The sequence below is a fragment of the Mus caroli genome, unplaced genomic scaffold (genome assembly GCF_978045245.1).
Source record: "Mus caroli unplaced genomic scaffold, Mus_caroli_1 scaffold_12, whole genome shotgun sequence".
NCBI lineage: Eukaryota > Metazoa > Chordata > Mammalia > Rodentia > Muridae > Mus > Mus caroli.
This window is the reverse complement of record NW_028227267.1, coordinates 101,608,052-101,629,934: the sequence shown is the minus strand read 5'-3', so window position 1 is coordinate 101,629,934 and position 21,883 is coordinate 101,608,052. Positions and strand designations below refer to the sequence as shown.

The 21,883-nt window shown below is 39.9% G+C and overlaps 1 protein-coding gene across 1 annotated transcript in view; it reads right to left on the bottom strand.

Annotated features, from left to right (window-relative positions):
- The window catches only part of LOC110309002 (pre-mRNA-splicing factor 38A-like), a 116,128-nt gene extending 96,964 nt beyond the window's left edge, over nt 1-19,164 (bottom strand). Inside the window, exons 1-3 of the mRNA XM_085828872.1 lie at nt 19,083-19,164; nt 18,182-18,360; nt 17,942-18,039 (exon numbers count right to left, since the gene is read on the bottom strand). Of these exons, the coding sequence (XP_085684998.1) occupies nt 17,942-18,039; nt 18,182-18,360; nt 19,083-19,164 (359 nt within the window). The remainder of the gene's footprint in view (nt 1-17,941; nt 18,040-18,181; nt 18,361-19,082) is intronic.
- Nucleotides 19,165-21,883: the final 2,719 nt, after the last annotated feature.

Sequence of the window (21,883 nt, the reverse complement as noted above, 5' to 3'; positions counted from 1 at the left end):
AAAGTCACTATATGCCCCCAGAGCCTGAGTGCTTTACCCATTCTTCAAAGATTGCTTCATTTTGCCAGGTGCTGCACTTGGTACAGTAGACCTGAGGGTAACCACATGGGGACTGAATGATACCAGGAGCCCCCCTTTTGTAATGCCCAACTTAGTAGAAACATCTTTTAAAATACTTTATGTTTTATAATATTTTTGAAATCCTCACATGGAGTGTGACAGTGTTAGTAAAACACTTAAGCTACATTTTAAAAAAATGTATGGCTATGGTTTTTAACAGCTATAAAAACATTAAAGTAACACCTGATAACATCTAATAACATGAACAGAAAGCAAAGGTTATAGAGTCCTTTGCTACACATGCCAGTAGGTCATTTTTCTGAGGTGACAACAGAGAAGAGAGATTATGTGTTTACCCCAAACCAAAGCAAACAGCAGTCTCCAGATTATTTTTCTTTTTCTCTCAAAATTTTATTTATGAATCTTCAGAATAGTTTGAGATCCCACAGCACACATAATCAAAACACTCAGTGACCCTGTGTGTTGCCATCAAACCACTCAGCGACCGTGCGACGCCTCGCTCTTGGGTGAAGCCGTTATTTTCTTGTTTGCGCCACAGTCTTCCAGGAGGTAATACCACATGCGGTGACTTCCATCCACAGACCTGGACTTCACCCTCGCTTTCTGCCACGTCTCATGCTAACTATTAACACCGTCCTCACTTTCAACGGCTCCATACTGGGCTTCCTTCCCACTCACGATTTCCCCTGTGTACAGAGCATCACCGTGTTCTATGCACTCTAACATGGATCCAAATGTGTTAATAGGTTGCAGTGTAAATATTATAAAATTTTGATCACATATGCAAAATAATGTTGCATAATGAATGAAATAAAATTCGGTCAACTGCTTTTTTTTAATGGGTGGACAATTCGGTTGTTTTTTTTTTTTTTTTTTTTTTTTTTTTTTTGAGAGCACAAAGAATCCTGTAACAAATATCCTTTTCCATAAGTGCTCTGCACTAGACTCTTGTTTCCGAACAGTGGAGTGACTGGGTCCTCGCTCAGGTGCATTTTTGGCTTTATAATAATTACCAGATTCCTCTAAGGCTGTAGGGTAGACAACTAACAAATGAAGCTGGTGACTTTGCACGATGTTAATGATATTTTCTTGAAATATAATATTTTATTAATTCCTAGAATGCTTCCTACAGACCATATTCCCCGCCACTCCTCCTCCTAACTGCAGACCCCACCTCTCCACTGCCTCCTCACTTCCTGCCTTGTTTTCCTCCCAGTAGCCAACCCAGACTAATTGGTGCTGCTCAGGTGTGGAACCGTTCATTGGGGTGTGGTTTACCTACCAGGGGCTGCAACTTTAAACTGATTTATTCCTCTTCCCCCCCCTCGCCCCCTGTGGGAGTCATTAACTGTCAATAGCTCCTCGGATAGGAGTCTGAACTCACGAGCCCTTTCTCACTCTATGCTAGAATGTCACTCCTTGGATCTCCTGCAGGTCTCATGCAGCCAGTCACAGCTGTCTGTTGTTCTTGAGTGTATATATCTTGTTTTGTCCAAAAGACAGTGGTTTTCTCTGGTATACTTCCTCCTCTGGCTCCTACAATCTTCTTGTCCCCTTTTCATTCCTTGATGCTCCCTGAGTCTTGGGTATTATGTGTCTGAAATAAGTGTTCAGTTTGTGACTGAATATTCTACTGATGTTTTTCTTTATAACACTCTGATCGGTTATGAATTGTAATCTTTCTAATTTTTTTTTGCCTATACAAGAGTAGGAAGAGTCTAATTCACTGTTTATATTTGAGCTCCCTTACATTATGAAGATATGCATTCTTGTATATGCTTATATTTTCATATTTTAAAATGATATGCCTATATGTATTCCTTGTCTATTTTTCCTTTGAGCTGACTCTTAGACTTTTTTTTCTTTAAATATCAACTTGTAGATGCTCCTCCTGCAGTATTGTAGTAATTTCTTTGGTTGATAACAACAATAAGAACTGTCTGGTTGTGTAGTCGGGGATCTATTGAAAGATTTTTAGTCCTGGAAGAATTAATGGATTAGGGACCTGAAGACTCTGTCCACCTGCACTATGCTATGGCTTTGCTGAATGGCTCACTGACCCCTGGATGCAGCCCTGCTCCCTTGCTTCCTGGTGCTGTAACTTCAGGCAATTGGCTGAACACAGCCAACAAGGCTCAGCAACTCTCTCCAAATCTTCCATTCTTGGATTTCCTGAGATCTCAGTTTTCCACTCTGGATAAATCAGCAAACTTGTTTGTTACCCAGAGACATCAGAAAGCATATGATATAGAAAAAAAATCTCATAGATACAGGTTCAATCCCATGTACCAATATTGAGTATCTTGAGCCTGGAGAATACAGTTATGGCAAAGAAGATCTTAGTTATATTTTGCAAGGGGTTCTGGGAGGATAAGTATTCTGAATTTTACTGTGTGAAGGTGGGTGAAACTCAGCCATGGTGAGCTATTGAAAAGCAGGCTGAGCTGTCAAGTCAGTTTGTGCATTGCAAATAACAAATGCAGACAGCACCTTCTTTTTAACTAAAGGTAAATATTCCCCCCCTAGTGTATATGCTGGCTCAGCATGGATACCACTTGCTAACAGAATTCTAAAACATCAAAAAAGTCACCTCGTGAGTACTGAACTTCTGACTTGGTTAAGTAGTTTCCTACCATCCTAAGATCATACGAATAATTTCAAAGTTTGCTTTTATTTTTACATTTGTTTTATGTGTTTGCATCTTTAATTCACAATTATTTTTGCAAATGACACAAACATGACTGTAATTTGTTTTCTTTTCCAAATTAACATTAGCACCCAAAGGACTCTTTCCTTTCCTTAAACAAAAATGTCAATTACATAATCATTTATTTCCCACATAAACTTTCGTTTTCCTCTAATTTATATTTTCTTCCCTCCCCTCTTCTTCCATCTGTCTCCTGTTGTACAAATCTATGCTATACTGAATGGATCTGTAATGACATTTGCTTAATTTTAGATGCTTTTCACTCAGTGTTGTTCCTAGAGGTAGGTCAAGATACTGTCGGCATCCAACATGAATCAGAAAGCAGAACTTCATCAGACTCCAAATTGGGTAGTGACTTGGACTTCCAGCCTCTTGGGCTGTGGGAAAGAAACTGCCCACTACAGTTTTTTTGTTTGTTTTGTTGTTGTTTTTGTTTTTTGTCACTCTAGCCTGAGGAGAGTACAACAGTAACATATAACCTGGGCCATAAGTGACCTTGCCCTTTCTGTCTCCCTCCGAATCTTCTAGCACTAACACCCACAGCCCCGTCTCTCTGTGCATTTGTGCTGCAGCCTGACATCTGAGTTAGCTCTATGCTGCAGCCGATGAGTCAGCTCCATGTCCTATCATTTGATGTTGTTTCTTTTTCCCTTATGATTTCATCGATGTGTGAGTTTTGTGAGTGTCACGAGGACTGACAATGGGAAGCCACGGACTCAGGAGCCCCAGTTCATTCTCTTTTTACCATTACATTTTGGTTGGGTGAGTGAAAGAATGTGAGAGTGAATGAATGGATCAGGCCGGAGATTTGCTTTCTAGTGCTTTCTATCTCTTCCTTTAAGACGGAGAGTCTTGTAGGCTAGGCTAGGATGGCTTTGAACTTCTGGTTCTTTCGTATCCACCTCCCAGGTATTTTGGGCCAGCATCACCACAGCTGATTTGTATGGGACTGGGCTCTAAGCACTCTACCAGGTGAGCCACATTCTAGGGCACAGGGAGAAGATTGTGGACCTTAGATCTATCTTTTATGATTTCACTTTGGTAAGGCTGACTCATGGAATATCTAGATACACCACATCAGGTAGAAAGCACTCTTACTTTGATGGTTAGTTCCACTTTAATATCTTTCAGGTTTCAGATTATGAGAGGGAACTGTTTCTTTTGCTTAGAGTATATGTTTATATATGTTGGGATCTGGAACTGTGGGAAGATGCCCTACATTTCTTTATGTCTCCTGCATAATTTAGTAAAATGCCCTGTGCAGAGTAGGCGCTAACTTAATAGCCAGCTGATTGATTGAATAATTACTCCGCGTATAAACACCTCTGTAGTACATTACCCAGTGAGTGTCTATTTCAATATGACTACAGCTATGACCTTCCTGTAGTTCATTAGCAAATGAAAAGTATGCTCATTTCCATGGAAGGAAATGAGAATATAAAAAATGTGCTTCTATTTGTAGTGCCATTACTGTCTTACTATTTGATTAAGAACAAATTCTTAACCTTTTAATGTTACCAGTTACCTATGGCTCTGATCTCCCCGGCTACTGCAATACTGAAATAATGGGGGAGGGTAAGACATCATTGCTAGGTGAAGGGCTACAAACAGGCCTCCGATAAGGGAACTCACCGACCAGACTCAGTCAGCGGTGGAACAGGGAAAATGTCTCCAGGAACACAGAGAGAGAGAAGCAAAGGAGAGGTTTTCCAAGACGAAGCCAGTGGAGCTTCAAGGTTGAGCTTCCTTTCCTGAAGAGCACCAAGCCCTTTCATTCCGCACTCATTGGCGCCCTATCGCTTCAGAAAGGCCTGTGGTAGAAAGTCAGATGCCTGTCCAACTCATTCCTAGGGAAGAAGGAAAATAGAGTCAAGAGAATGTGCATGACAAAACAAACAAAAGAGTTTTCTGAACCTTGGGATATTCTGTGTGTCATTCGCTTGATAAGGATTTATGGTCTCCTTGCCAGGCATCCTGGTGGGTTCTAAAGGTGTGAAAAGAAGAGAAGAGAAAAGAAAAGAAAAGAAAAGGAAAGAAAAATAAGCTCTGCTTTTAATGTTCACGGTTGGGGGTGGGGTGAAAGATCCGAGGACTCTCCGAGAGAACATTCCAGAGAGGAGAGGAAAAACAGGAAGGAGACAGAGAAGTCCTTGCAAGTGTCAGGGTTTACTTCTCCTAGCTACTGCGGACGTGAGAGCAAAGAAGAAATGGCCAAATCCTAGAGACCCTTGAGCCACAGGCAATGACAAAGCTGCAAATTTTAGTTAAAAATTTTTTTATTAGATATTTTCTTTATTTACATTTCAAAAGTTATCCCCTTTCCTAGTTTCCTCTCCGAAAATCCCCAATCCTCTCGCCGCTCCCCCTGCTCCTCAACCCACCCACTCCTGCTTCCTATCACCAATCAAAGAAAACACACACACACACACACACACACACACACACACACACACACACACACACGGAGGGACTCGTGGCTCTAACTGCATATGTAGTAGAGAGGTCATCAATGGGAGGAGAGGCCCTTGGTCTTGTGAAGCAGCAAACTTTTTAATGCTGGAAACTCCTAAGGTCAGATTTAGGCTGCAGAAATCAATGTGGATGAGGAAATCACAGCCTGTAGGAGTGGGAGAAGGGTTGGATATGGCGTCTCTGGCTCAGCTGCCTGCAGGGGGCGCTCCTCCTTTGAGTGAGTGTGGAATGCACACTGTCTCCATTGCTCAGTGGTTTGGTTTGAGTTGGAGTAAAGAAGTCACATTGGTAGTGATCTAGGGTCTCTTTCTTCTGATTCACGGCTTACTCTGTGGTCTTATGGACGCTCCCTGCTAAGGTGTGAAGCATCTCTCACTAAGGTTTTCCTCTTCTTCCACGGGCGTTAAAATCCTTTTTTGTCCATTTACAATTTGTATCTTAACCATCGTGTGTTTGCTTATAATGTGTTACGTTTCCGCATAGTCTGATCCTCACATGATCCTAATTCTCTCTAATAATTCTTTTTCTCCCCTTGAGGAAAGTATATTCATTTTTTTTTTGGTTTCCAACACTCATCACCTTTTGTAAATATTAAGGCACCAAATTCAATTTAATTTTAAAAATAATGTTTTTCTATTTCTTCTGTCGATAAATCACGTTTGCCATCTTTTAAAAGCTGTATTGTCTCATCATTTTTTCCTGGGCTCTTCTTGTTTCGGTTTGTTGGTCCCCAGAGGATGTAGGAATATATATTGAAATAATGAACAATGTGAAATAATAATAATAATAAAAGGACAGGAAGAACTCGGGTCGTGGTCACACTCTACAGTGTTTGACAGTGATCTATTCGAAATGAAGGGTTATATTTCAGTCCTGATGAATCAAATATTTAAGAAACATTCTTAAAGTAGAGAAATATACATGGAAAAAAATCACTACTGACCCTGAGAGGCCTCCTTGAGAGATTTGCGCCATGGATGATTTAGCTTCCATTTTAGCCCGGCTTCTTCCACTAAAGGTTATCATAGTGAGCATTGCTCATGAGGGTTCTGGGAGTATAAACAGGGGTCAGAGATCAAAAAACACAAAATATAATATTAGATAAAATATTAGGAGCTCTGCAAATATTCACAAAGTCGTACATTATGTTAGAGCGACCCTATTCCATGTAGGAAAATAAAAATGGGGAAATTACATGAGCCGCTTTCTTTTTTATTACAGAAATTAAAGGTCTAATTTAGAATTGTGAATTTATGTAAATAGCCATTAATGCAATTTTATTAGTTCAGGTACTCAGGGTATGAGCATATAAATATAATGGGATTTTTATAGAGTCTGTACTGGTAGGAATTCTGCATGTATAGATACACGTATTAGAGGTTTTTAACCTTTACAGAATACAAGACTGCTGTGAGTAGCTATTTGCATTATTACACATCAATGAAAGTTTACTTAATAGAAGCCAACTGTCCTCCTCCTCTCTATCCATCAAGCGCTTGTCAGTGAAGACACCGAGGTAACTAACAAAGACTGTGGGACTGACTATTGGTTCTTTGCATCATGCAAGTATATTGGCACCTTCTACTGAATGTTTTGTGTTACTGAAATTGCCTACATCTGCCTGCAGTTTAAGCATTAGTCTCATTTCAGAGCCAAGGAAACAGATCCATAGGAAGAAGAAAAAGCTTGTCCAAGCTTACATAACATGAAGTGGATGTATTGGAAGCAGGTCAAATAGGGTTATCTCTGCATTTGTCACACAGGTGCACCGAGAGCAACCACCCGTAGCTTTCTTCTTTCTCCTCCACTAGGGATGTTCACAAAGAATTCTGGTGACAAATTTGCATAGTTTCTTGGTTATTGTTGGTTTTGTTTGAGTTGTTTCTTTGAGGCAGAGTTTCATGTAGCCCAGGCTAGACCTACCTTCTGTATTTAGTTGAAGATGATCTTCATGTCTTGATCTGTCTGCCTCCACCTATCCTGTGTTGGGATAACAGGCATATGGCACTCTACCCAACTAACTTCATAGCTTATTTTAGTATGACTGGGACATGATTAATGAACTTTATACATACTTGTCTATGTCATGGATGAAAGGTGACCACTCTTCTATCAAGTTAACACTTCCCTTGAGATGGTTTGAGAATCTGTACTGGTAAAGTAGAGGACCACTTGATCAACTCTCGATCAACCTGGATAGTTAAATCAATTCCATTTCCTTGTTTGGATTATATGCTGTCCTGCAAAAACAATGAGAAATGCATATTTCTTAAACTGATGTAAATACTTGCTTATGAAATTCTTTGAAAAGAGTAATAAAATGAATGTTAAAAGTATAGATACTTACATAGATGCAATCTAAGATAGAAGAACAATCAAGCATTCATGTACTTTCCAACCCACTAAGTACCAGCATTGATGGAACCCCTCTTTTTCCTGTAAACTCTTTCTCTCTCTCCCCCTCTCTTCTTCTTTGAGAGATTGACATTACCTGAATTTTGTGCTTAATATCTTAATATTTTGTGCTAAATACCTTGGTTTTCTCCCATACTTTATCAGCTGTGAAACTATTCCTCTGCATTTATTGCCTCAATTTATTTTAGTTAATGTATAGATCAAATCCAGGGACTCTTGAGGACTGAACATGTCCTCTGTCACTGGTCTACGCTCACAGACCAACCTTATTATTTTAGTTTTGAGTTCTGCAAGAACTGCCAAGTAGATCGTATGGTTGGCAATTTAACATCAGCAGCACAGGATTTGGAATTACCCAAGACTCAGCAGTTAATGATAGAGTTGGCCACTTTTTTATCGGCAGCAGGGGTAAAACCTGTTGCATTCATTTTCAAGGGTTATTAGGAAACAAAATCATGTTGCATGATGGTTAAGTCTTGAGTTCAATATATACCTTCATCTTATGTGCATCTGCTGAAGAACTAAGTGTTGGATGTTGGTTGTGCTGAAAGAGTAGGCGTGAGCAAGGCAAGCACTCCTCCTCCTCTGTAGGAGCTGCTGTGCAAGGTGGGTCACAACAGCGTGGCTCTGAGGAAGGGAAAGTGAGGCCCAAGTTTTCCCTCAGGTCTGGAGTTTTGCAATACGACTATGGGAAGTCCAGCTTACGTGAGTGTGTGATCACAAGCCGAAGAGGTCTTCTGAGCCAAACTTCTCTGCCAATTTTACCTCTTCACCGATGAAAATGAGAGTAACTAGACTCCCCCCCCCCGAAATGATATTTTTCACATGATTTTCTGTAGGTGTTCACATTTTAACTTCACAAGTAAGAACCCTAATGGAATTCCATGGAAAGTCGTGATAGATTCACTGACAGGTTTGTGTGAATGCAAAGTAGCTCTACAGTAGCTGCAAGGGGGAAATAATGTTCACAAACGCCCCTAAATCACACGAGTTAAATTATCACAAGAGAAAATTATAGTAATACTAAGATTATTGGGATAAGAGTTGATTGATTACCATCATTCATTAAGCAATAATGAACACCTAGTCTTTCTATTGTTCTATAGGCTTTTGTAGAACAATTTGTATGTGTAACTGAGTTCCCTTCTTCTTCTTCTTCTTCTTCTTCTTCTTCTTCTTCTTCTTCTTCTTCTTCTTCTTCTTCTTCTTCTTCTTCTTCTTCTTCTTCTTCTTCTTCTTCTTCTTCTTCTTCTATTGGTTATTTTATTTATTTATGTTTCAAATGTTGTCTCCCTTCCCGGTTTCCCCTCCTCTGTTCCTCCCTGCTTCTATGAGGGTGCTTCCACGTCCACTCCCACACTCCCCCCTCACTGCCTTAGCATTCCCCTATACTGAGGCATTGAGCCTTCACAGGACCAAGTACCTCCCCTCCCATTGATGCCAGATAAGGCAATCCTCTGCTACATACGCAGCTGGAGCCATGGGTCCCTCCATGTGAACTCTTTGGTTGGTGGTTTAGTCCCTGGGAGCTCTGGGGTTCTGGTTGGTTGTTATAGTTCTTCTTCCTATGGGGTTGCAAACCCCTTCAGCTCTCTCAGTCCTCCTAACTCTTCCATTGGGGTCCCCATGTTCAGTCTGATGGGTGGCTGTGGGCATCTGCATCCGTTTTGGTCAGACTCCGGCAGAGCCTCTAAGGGGACAGCTATACCAGGCTCCTGCCAGCAAGTGCTTCTTGGCATCAGCAATAGTGTCTGGGTTTGGTGTCTGCAGATAGGATGGATCCCTAGGTGGGACAGCCTCTGGATGGTCTTTCCTTCAGTCTCCGTTCCAGTTTTTTTCTGTCTTTCCTTTAGACAGGAACAATTCTGGATTAAAATTTTTGAGATGGATAGGTGGCTGACTCCCCCTCTAATGCATCCATCATGGTCTCATAATGAAGACAAAGTTGTAAATTAGTTAGTATACAGAAAGCTGCTGGATATATAATATATACTAATAAACTATTAGATATTTAACAACAACAACAATTATAGTTATAAATTGTTAGATACATTAGTAAACTCCCACAGTATACCACAACTGGAGATGTGACAGTCAGGAAAGAAGAAAAGAAAGGCAAAGGAAAAAAAAGAGGCAAAGGAGAAGGACAAAAGATACAGATTTTGATTCTATGGAGTTAACACTGGGCTGAATGGTATGAGTTAAAACAATCATACAAACATAAGAAGGATATGGGCTGTGATGTGTGGTGAACTGGAGGAGATCTGGTTGGTTAAGACTCCAGCAGAGCAGCCCATTCTTGGTCAGCATGGCCAGGGTGGATTGAGATGGGTATCATCTCACTGAAAGGCTTAATGTTGTCTTCCCGTTACAGTATGGAGAGGAAAGAGAGGCAGTTAGAGACTTCCCTTCTGAAAGTATTATTTTTCTTCCCTGAGAAAAACAGACTGTTAATATAAATAGAATTAAACTTGCATTCATCTCCACAGGGAAAAAGTCTTACTTTCATTGATCTAGGAAATGTGAAAACTCAAACTTTGTGCTTTTTGTAACTTCTGTGCTTTTAATTTTTGTGGGATCAGCCATTTGTTGTGCTTTAGGCTTGGAGGGAGTAGGAATTAAGACTTGGGCTTAAATTTTTCTCTTCTTTCTTTCTTTCTTTCTTTCTTTCTTTCTTTCTTTCTTTCTTTCTTTCTTTCTTTCTTCCTTCCTTCCTTCCTTCCTTCCTTCCTTCCTTCCTTCCTTCCTTCCTTCCTTCCTTCCTTCCTTCCTTTCTTTCTTTCTTTCTTTCTTTCTTTCTTTCTTTCTTTCTTTCTTTCTTTTTTATGACCAAAAGGAACTTCCTTGGATCCAGCAGTAGTCTTTACCTCCTGAGGCAGGAGAAGGCTGGCAGTGGAGGCAGGATGTTGTGTGAGAGCACAAATGGTCTACCATGACTGTAGCAGTCATCTGCTACAGTGCTGGCAGTAACTAAAGGCAAGAGGGAAGATTGGGCTTTAGGGAAGAGAACAAAGCACAAAATGACCCAAAGTATCACCAAGGAAGTGGGTGACACTGGGGTAAGTTTCCTTCAATCCTAGGACCTTTGTTTCTCTGTTACTTAGTTCAATGCCTTGGCACAGTACATTTCAAGAAAAAAGATGTGCAGAAACCTGCATGCAGAATGAATGAACATACTATTTTTAAATAGCTTGACACGAACACACACACACACACACACACACACACACACACACACACACACAGGTGCAAGCATATGCATACACACAGGGGCATGCACATGCATACACACAGGGGCAAGCACATGCATACACACAGGTGCAAGCACATGCATACACACAGGGGCAAGCACATGCATACACACAGGGGCATGCACATGCATACACACAGGGGCAAGCACATGCATACACACAGGGGCAAGCACATGCATACACACAGGGGCATGCACATACAGTGAGGTTATTAGTAGAAAGCAGGCAACTTGGAAAGAATGGGAAATGAACAAAGTTGTCAGGTCAACGTAGATATGGAGGTCACACTATTCCACTCGACTATAACCTTCTTTCCACTCTGCACATTGACATGTTTTGTTGTTTTGGTTACTGTTCCAGAATTGCTGCTCTTTCTTAGTAGCCAACATGCCAGCTTTGCAGACCTTGAAAACTATGTCTAGTCTCTGGAGTGGAGAGAGTTACCTTGTCTCATAAGTTGGGGCTATTGCAGGCTGGTCTGGAGAAGTGGCAGTGTGAGGAGGGGCAGCATATCCATATTATTTTAAGGCAACTGGAAAGCAGGGCAAGGCTGCCGGCAGGGAGGTTGCCATTATGGTTTTGGTAGGAGTAATGACTTAGCTCCATTGCTTCCATCTCTGAAGCACAATCCCTACATTTCTAATTACTAGTAGCTGTCACACAATGGCACCATTAAATGATGTTTCATGTGTATACTGAGATATCATGATTACATCAAATCAATGACTTTCTGTTCTTTGAGAGTATTTATACTTGTACCATAGCCTCACATACAGTGCATTAATCAAATCAGAAAAGCATTGTAATAAATCAAAAAAGCAAATTACAGAAATAATGTAATTGTGGAAAAGAGGAAGAGAATTACTGCTCATTCAAAAGACTGTAACAAGTTTTAGAACCTATTAGTTTGCACATCTCTTCTGAGAACATTTTGATCTATAGAACAGTGTCTAACAAATGTAGGCACTCAGTAAATATTTGTTGGCTGGAAAAAGGAATGTGTGCATCTTCAGGTGATGCTGATATTCATATTGTGACCTTGTACAAATTAATTATCATTAGTTTCTTGGAGTAAAAATGGATTTATGAAAGTGAATGCCCTGTTTTTGAAGCTGGTTGAAACTTATTTGTGGCTTAAAGACACGAATGGAGAGCTACTTCTTGGTGTTCTTGCTCTGTATGTTCCCTATTTACTTGAATTTTTAGTTGGTGGTTGGATTTCCTTGAAATTGTATTTTAATTTTTAGAAATACATTCAGTCTATACTAATACAAATTATTCAGGTGTATATATCTGGTGTATATTAGATGAACTCTAATGTCAGCTACTTCTGATCCTGACCTACAAACTCGGGGAGAACACACTCTGGCGGAGTGAATGGCAGCTACGAGACAATGCTACCCCATAACCATATCTGTCTGCAGATAAGGTTCTGGAGTGAATGGCAGCTACTAGACAATGTTACCCCATAACCATATCTGTCTGCAGATAAGGTTCTGGAGTGAATGGCAGCTACGAGACAATGCTACCCCATAACCATATCTATCTGCAGATAAGGTTCTAGGGTCCTTAAATGACAGGTGGATCAAAATTAGTTTCACTGGAAGATTCCACATGATTTGTCTTCTTGTTGTGTCTGAAAGGAGAATGTAAAGAACTTTTGTTTCACTGTAATGATATAATCTCATTCAAAATGATTTTATTCAATGAATGCAACTAAAAAGTAGAAAGGATATAAAAATACCCGATGATGAAAAACTAAAACATGTTGAAGACTTGCTATCGAGATGAACCAAATGAGGGAGGTGATGATGGACTATCTCAAGAAGAACAACAGATAGAACAATAGTCTTTGTTTTCCTGCTAGATCTCATAGCCTTGTCCTGAGAGTGAACCTTAGATGTGTAACTATTTGATAGAATTGGACAAGATCTACAACAATCCCATCTTTCTTTCTTAGAGAAACTTTGAAGGTAATTTTGGAAAAGAGATTCCAGAGGAAGAAATTCTTTAGTTATGTGTATGACATAACTTACATGTATGACATATTTTATGTGTATGGCATATGTCTTAGTTAGGGTTTTACTGCTGTAAACAGACACCATGACCAAGGCAACTCTTATAAGGAAAACATTTAATTTGGGTTGGATTACAGGTTCACAGGTTCAGTTCATTATCATCAAGGCAGGAATATGGCAGCATCCAGGCAGGCATGGGGCAGGCAGAACTGAGAGTTCTACATCTTCATCTGAAGTCTGTTAGTGGAAGACTCACTTCCAGGCAGTTAGGGTGAAGATATTAAGTTCACGCCCACAGTGACACACCTACTCCAACAAGGCAACACCTCCTGATAGGGCCAGTTCCTGAGCCAAGCATATACAAACCATCACAGCATAGTTTATATGTATACCTTGTGTGTATGACACATAGGTGTTTGGCTAACTCATCTAGTGTGGCTCAGTGTGGCTCAGACACAAGAACAAAGCTGAGATTTGAATCACAACTCAACATAAGAGAGGGCAGAACTTACAATTTGTACCTAAATGAGTTGTTGATTGGTAAAATAGAGACATAAATATTTTCTAGAGAAATATATTAGTATTTAGAATCTAAGGAATACATCATTTGTTAGGTCCAACATGTGGATCCATAATTATGCAAATACAACATACATTCAAGCAACAGAAAAATGTGACCAATCCCTACAAGAAAGGACAGTCAAAGCCACCTTCAAGATGATTTAGACACTGAACTATTAGACAAAGACTTTCAAGAAGTAACAATGTGTCTGACAATGAAGTAATGGACAATAGACATTTTAGCAGAGAATGTGAAAGATTTGTATGCATGTTTGAAATTGTCAAAGAATAAATTAATAAAACAAAAAGAAAGTTGAGACTACCTCTTTTAAGGGGAAAAAGTATCAAAAAGATACAAATGGACATTTTAGAATTGAGAATTTAATATCTGTAATAAAGCTTTCACTGAGGGGCTCAGGACCAATATGGAGATAGCAAAGAGAGTCACTGGACTTGGAAATGCATTGATAGAAATTACTGAGTTCAAGGAACAGAGAATAAAACAGGTTGGCACAAACAGAAATTCAAGTATGGAGAAATTTTAATCCATAGCTGATCTGGCAAGGGGTCATATCCAAAGATCTTCTAGGTCTATATGATTTAGCCAGAATGCAGATTTGTTCTGGATTATAGTATTACCTGGCTGAAATACAGACACACCCTTAGCACACACGTTTAATCCCTAAAAATGAAGTTAAGGTGAGTGTATAATGAAGCATCTATGTTTCTAAGTGACATCTAATTGAGGGGCAGACAAAATGATGAACCAGAGAAAGATTTAACAGGATCAGTCAGAGTTAGGATCTGCCTAACTCACACGAGAACAGAACTCACATGACAAAGAGGCTATTTAAGAGCAGTGAGAAAGAAGAAAGGTATATGGTATGTGCATAGCAGTTTTACAAGGGCAGTTGTATAGATGCAGGTAGAAGAAAGAACAAGCTAGACACGGGTGAAGACAGAATGAGCCAGAGAATGAGGATGAGCCAGAAGATTAGAACCTACTGTCAAAATTAGTATGAAGCGAAGCACAGCAATTCAGTCAGAAGACAAGAAAAGCTAATTTGAATCAGTCAGGTTGGAGATGAGTTTGAGCCAAAACAGCTGAGTTGAACCCTCCAGCCAGAAAGGGTTAGAAAGAGTAATTTTAGAGACAGAGGGTGGGGTGGGGTGAGGAACTCCGGGATAGGAAATCCAGGAAGGGGGGCAACTATTGGAATGTAAATAAATAAAATAATTTAATAATAATAATAAAATTGAGGGAGTTTATTCAGCAGCAAGCCTCTCAGAGATGACAATTACATCTGGCAAATAAAAATTACTTTTGTATTCAAGTTCTATTCAGATGATTCAACAAAAAAAGAATAAAATTCAAAAGGAATGTTGAGACCAAAACAGTTAAGAAAATAACAATAAACCAAATTTGTTGAAAAGCAAAATATATAGAAATAAAGCTAAGCCATTAGTAAGCAAACTGAACTCAAAGAAAACCAGGGAGCTGGAAAATCATGAATAAATGGGACGTTAAAAGCAGACAGAGAAAGTAATATCTTGCACACAGCTGGATAATGACATCAATTATTTCAAATTTCTTACCTGAATCTATGGAATTTAGGAAATGACTGAATACCCCTTAAAACTGGAGGTGAAGAACTCTTAGTCTAAAACCTCACATCCTCAGATTAATCTTTTATAATTTCAAGTTAAATAACCTCTCTGTCTCTTTCTCTCTGTCTCTCTTGCTTGTGTGTGTTTGCATGTGTGTATATGCACACATGTGCAAGAAATAAAGAGGTTTTGTCTCTAGCCTACCTTCTCCCTAAGGGAAGCTAAATGACACTTTTTTTTTTAGGCTGAAGGGAAATAAGTCTACATCTTTAGAAATGAAAGACCAATAGAAATGGTACACAGAGATAAGTACAAAAGGCTTATTTTCTCTCCCTAAATTTTTAGAAATGGATATGAATGACCAAAACAAAATTATAATGTTGTGTGAGGTTTTCAATGTCAGTAAGGGTAGCATGTGGCTACTTTAATATGAACTTCATTTGAAGGGTGATGGAAAAGAGATTATTTGATTTCAAGATGCTCTTATTGTATAGGAATCTTATCTTATGGAGGCTGTCGAAGGCTGTGTATGTGTACTATAATCCTAAAGAATGCATAAATATAATACAAAGAAACATAGATGTAAAACACAGATAAATGGATAAATGTAAACACAGTTGAAATGGAACATTAAAGTATTCAAGTAACCAAGTGAAGAAAGTAACAAAATGGGTAGACCTACATCAGCCATCACTAATTACATTAAATGTTAATGGCAAAACAACAACAACAACAACAAAAAAAAACAAAAAACAAAAGAGGAGGGATTAACAGAGTGGATAAAAAAGCAAGACTCTCTACAAATGTTACACATCAAATCTGAAGACACAACTTGGTTGAATAAATCAATGGAATGAATGAAACAAACACTATAATAAAAAATAATAATAAGCATATAAACCCTAGAATGACATTTTAAATTACAATTACATGTATTTCAAGATTAAAATACTCTTGATACTTTGTAACAATAAAATGAGTAGGTTGTCAGGAAGAAAAAAAATGATTACAAACGTGTATGCATCTGACCATAGAGCCCCAAAAGTACATTCCATCTGGTCCCTTGCAAAGGCACCTCGAGCTGGCTTTGTCCCTCAGAGGCATCCTCAGCATGGTATCTGTGATACAGGATGCCTCTGACTCCTGAGTCACCCATTGGTTTAACGTTTATCTTATAAGCCCTGATGTTCTCTTTACTGGTAACTTAGAGTCTGCCTTTAATTAAATGTTTTAATAACATAATTATAGATACAGCAAAGACAATTTTTTTGGAGGGGTTAAAATTGATGATATATAACTGAAAACCTTAGTGCCGGGTTCTCTGTTTTGTTTTATACATTTGGCAGGTTCTTCTTGGTTAAATAATGGTTTGTGCCAGATAATATAAATCTGTGAAGCTCTGGGTAATTGACAGGTGTCACGAGATTATTTATGTTGTGCCAAAGGCCCCTCGTTGAAATCATATCCTCTTGTATCTCAGGATGTATCTATATTTAGAGATAGCATCCTTGAATCACTAAGCCAAGGCAGTTGTTAGAGGGAGGCCCTAATCAATAGGACTGATAGCCTTATATCTAGAGGAAATTGGGAAATAGATAGACATAAAAGGAAGAGCACACAGTGGGAGAAGGTAGCCCTCTACCAGTTCCTGGAGAAAGCAGCTCCTTGATCCCCTGATCTCAGACACCTGCTTTCCAAATCCGTGAGAAAATGCATTTCGTTGTTGAGGCTCTGAGCCCGTGGTGCTCGCTGCGGTAACTCTGGTTAACTGATACATGAGGCAAATGCCAAGCACCAGGAACTGTAGCGAAGTGCTTATGGGATTCGGCAACCCCAGAACAAGCAGTTTGCAATAAAGCATTTCTGAGTCCACAAAGATGGTCACTAGTATCTGATCGTTACTGCTTTGTTGTCAATATTTATGAAGTTCTTCAATAGGTATACGTGCAGAAGCAGAATTGTGTGTGTGTGTGTGTGTGTGTGTGTGTGTATAATGAGAACACCAGAAGTAATAATGAATGTTCAAGTAGATATAATTGCGTTTGGAAGGGTGCGTCTGTTGCACGGAGAGGATGCTATTGGCGGAAGCCGATTCATTTGATGACTCTGGCAGTCTGTTATGATTACTATTATTTCTAACCCTCACTGGGTTTCACTCTTTTAGACAAAAGCATGCATATCAGCTTTGGAGTTTGATTGCCTTATGGGCATAGAGCTTTGCATATTTACTGCCCATGAATCATACCACTATGTGAAATCTAGGGAAGATTCAATTTTTTTTCCTGCTAGATGCACCTCCAGCCGTTTAATTAAAATATGTATTATTAATAAAACTATATTTAAGTCATATTTTTTGCAGATATGACTGAAACATTAAGTGCAAATTGTTTCACAGTAATTTGCTTTTAACATTTTGTGCCTTAATCAAGGTGGCATGCAAGGCGGAGGGTTGAGGTGTTGCCGACTTCTCTCAGTGGTGAAACTGAGGGGGGAAAAAAACCCCACAAGTGCGCAATGGTTCATAAACGAGGACGGGTATTTACTTCTTCAGAAAAACGTCATGATTCTACTGCAAAGGGAATCTGCATGGAGTAGAACAGCACGGTAGAAGAAAGAACAGAAGGACGTTTAGTCCCTGTTTCTGTGTAAAGCTACCGCACCTGCCTTTTGCAAAGCAGCTTTCTGAGCTTCTAAGCCCACACTGTCTAAGCCTTTCTTGTCAGACCTGGCTCTGAGGCTGCACTCCTCCCAACTCCCCTCCACCCTGTTCTTTCACTTTCCAGAAACCTACATAATCAGAAGCACTGAGGGTCCCACAACTCACTCACCTAACTAACAGTGAGGGCCCCGTCACAATAGTTGCACGAAGCGCAGAACCGCAATGGAGGTGCCAATCGGGTGACTCTTTCGGGCTCTGCGTAATTTGCTGGAAAGATGCAACCACGGCTTATGAAATTTATTATCCAGAGACAAAGTTTCCAAACTCTGGTGCCTGGTGCAAATGGTGGTGATGAGAGAGAGGTACGGCTCAGACACAGAAGGAAGGCAGTGAATATGCCATGATTCACCTCCGTGTCCCGGACCCTGTGCTGACCTAAGATGTTACTTAACTTGTGACGAAGATGTGCTGCCCATCTTAGGCATTTCTCATGAGAAAGTTGTGCCTCGGGAAGCCACTCGTCTGTCTGAGTCCTGTAGCAGGCAAACAACTGGGCCTCGGTTCCAAAAACCTCTTGCTTTTTAAATTCTAAAGGTCAAATGAAAAGTGTTACGATCTCTTGCAAATTGGGCCTTGACAAAACATGAATTCATCGTGCCTGTGTCTGACAACTGTGTGACAGCATCAGCAGCCCTCTTCCGACCGGGCCTCTACACAACCGTATTCTCCACCCCCTGGTCCTTTTATAGTAAGACAGTTTTCCGGTATACCCACAGCTTCTCTCTCTACCCAGGCATGGAAATTCAGCCATCCTGAGGGTCAGTGATGAGCCCTCAGTTTTGACATAGTTCATAACCTATGACTCTATATCCATCATCTTGTTTGGCATTTTCAGTTAAATTCTTTTACAGTCATTCTTTCCTAAGTGGCTTAACTGCTAAACTTACTGTTTTGAAATAACTCACTCATGGTCCTGGAGTAAGTATCTGTAAGGACCAAGTTTAAACTGGTGAAACTCCTCGCTTTGCTTTTAAAAGGGCATTTAAATGTTTTTCCTGTTTCGAGAAATGTGTGCAGATAGCATGTAGCTCAGACTCCATGGCATCATTTGTGACATTGCTCTGATTTTTTTATTTCAAGACAAAAGAACAATTTAGTCCAGAGAATAAAGTTCATCATTTGATATGGTCTTGCTTGCTGAGACTCCTCGATGCTAATGCTTACATTATAGAAATATTTGAATACTTTCTTTGCTTTTGAGTTTTCCTAATCCTTAAAACTAACTACAGAAATTGAGTCTAGCATCATACTGCCAGGAAAATGGTCGCTTTCACCGTTCTCCTCTAACCAGTGGGAGAGCTGAGCTTTGTTGAAGGTGACACAGACGACCATGTTTGAAACCAAGGGAAGCCAAATCAGATCTAGTCTGTCCAAGGATACAAGTGGCAAGTTCCCGAGTCTGTCTTTCCAGAGAGCTGGTGTGTTTCTATGCTGCTTTTCTTTTTCTGGGCGTCCCTGGAGAGACCCACGTGGGCTTCCCGGGGGCGGGGGGGGGGTGCTTGCTGCTCTTGATTTCACAGAGTTCTTGCCATGGAAGTTGTTAACCAAACTCCGATCAATAGCCCTGTGTTCTGGAAAAAAGCAAAACACACTCCAAGGGACTTAGAATTTGCAGTGCTCAGATTCCAAAACATGTATGTAAATGCATGCAAGAGCATGTGTACACACACACACACACACACACACACACACACACACACACACACACCATTCAAAATGTGACAACCTATCTTGAAGACTTTGTAACCAGTTCCTCAAAGCAGGATGATCTGTCTGGAAAGTCATTCTAACACAAAGTGGAAAGTCTTAAACTCTTAAACATGATTACTGGACACCAGAGTTGAATAAATACCAGCTTAAAAACAACAACAACAACAACAACAAAACAATAATAACAACACCTGGAGGGAGAAAAGAACAGCTTGCAGAAATGCAGCAACTGTGTCTGGAAGCACTTTACAGCCCGACAGCTGTTAACACAGCACAGCAGAAGGTCCAGCTGAGAAAAGACTCGTCCACAAGGATGGTGCATGCAAGAGCTGAGGCTGAGGCTGTGCTCCATGTGCCATGTACAGAACTGAAAATGCCATTGGAGAATCCCCTCTGAGCAAAGAGGCTGAGATCTGTCAACGTAGAGTCTAGATCTCTCCTATATATAATTTCCCATTCTGATGTTGGTGTAAAAAAAAAAAAAACGTCTCCTTTAGGGGTACATCTGAAGGAAACGAGACAGGTGACAACTTGCTTGAGCAATTGTCATCCTTTTTTTTTTTTTTAACTAGGGATGGTTAAACAAAGAAATGTGATCTAATGATCTTTGCCTTGTACTGGTCAGTGGGATGCTGCTGGAGGCTCCTTGTTCCTGATCAGTCTTACTCCGCCATCTCCCACATACCAGCAGGAAGCATTGCTATGCCAGCCCGCCTGAGTATGCTTTCCGTTTGAGATGCTGACTTTTGGATTGGAAGCGGTTGTCTTCCATTACCCACCCTAACGGGCTGTCTCTAAATTCTCTGCTCAGTTTTAGATAGGATTTTGCAAGAGATGTCTTACTTCAGTTCTATCTGCTTGAGGCTGAGACGAGATTTAACTCTTGTATTGCCTGGAGCTGCCCAACTGAGAAGTTGGGGATATTGCTTTGGATATTGCAGGGCATATCACCTTTGGTGAATTTTGCTCACGTGAGAGTTAGGTGAAATGGAGGAAAACACATCTGTTCTAGAATCAAAGGGTGTGTTGTTAGGCTTTTATACTTAAATGGCTACACTTTCCACATTTTATTCCAGGGTTGTAATTTTTCTCATTCACTCTCTCAGCCATCTGAGTGCCTTGAAATCAAATGCTGTGTCTCATTCATCTTTGGGCCCAGTGACCTGTTCAATACGTATTTATTTAATAAAATGGATACAGGAAATATATGTAAACTATTTCCCTGTAAGACCTGACACTGACTTTGAATAATTCTTTACTTAAGTTGAGATTACATTTGGTGAAAAATACCTGAGAGATTTTTGATCAGATTTTTTTTTGTCTTAGATTTGTTTTTCTCCTCACTTTAGACATTTGCTAAACCTACTGATCTTCGAATCTTTCCCCCTTTCCTTAGATGGTTTGTTATAGAGTGAGTCTGTCATAATAATAAAGTTCCAGACCCTGAAACATAAATTTGTAAAGGACTTTTCCTCTTAGAATCTCTTGACTGTGTCCTTTTTGTGGTCCCTGGAATTCAAGTATAATTATTTATGATATTCAGTTCTAAGTACATCAGAATATCTATTATTTTGTAACCAGCGAATTATTTAAAATATTCTCTATCCTGTGCATATTTGTTTACATGATCATTTGCTGTTGACATCACTACTGATATTATTAAAAATACCGTCTGCTGTATGACTTTTCCTGTGGAGACGACAGCAAATATCTATTCATCTATTCACTTGGCTCCACTCAAGTCCAGCTTGGAGAGTCATCAAGCTTATTTGGGGCTGCTAACAGGAGTGTGGATGTATGGTTACTTGTGGGCACATGACAGACTTGGGTAGGCACATCACTGGAAAGCCCATGGTCACTCATGAAGTTGCAACATGGTAATTCCCAGCAGGACCTTCTGGGAGCCCTGAAGAGGGCTCTCCTCTCCCCAGCAACTGTCTACAGCTTCTGGAGGCTGGGCCATCAGTTCTTCTAAGTTTTGTGAGCTTCCTGACTCTTAGGAGCCCTCTTCTTTCCTTTGTGAATAAATGCTTAATCCAGGAGCTACACAGCATCATCCAAGCTGTATGAATTCTCTTTTATAAGAGGCTTTCCTTTTCTTTTTCTTTTTTTTTTTTGCTTCATAGCAAAATTGAATTGCATACTATAGAGATGACCTTGTGCTATCTCTTGCCCTGCAGAGCCTCTCCTGTTATCAGTGTCTTTATCAGAGTGATAACTGATGTATTTAGACCCACACAACCTTACTATCCGAAGATCATGGCTACAGTAAACTTCACGGTAGGATTGTGCCTCCTAGAGATTTGATAGATATGACAAGATATATGATATCTAACTATGT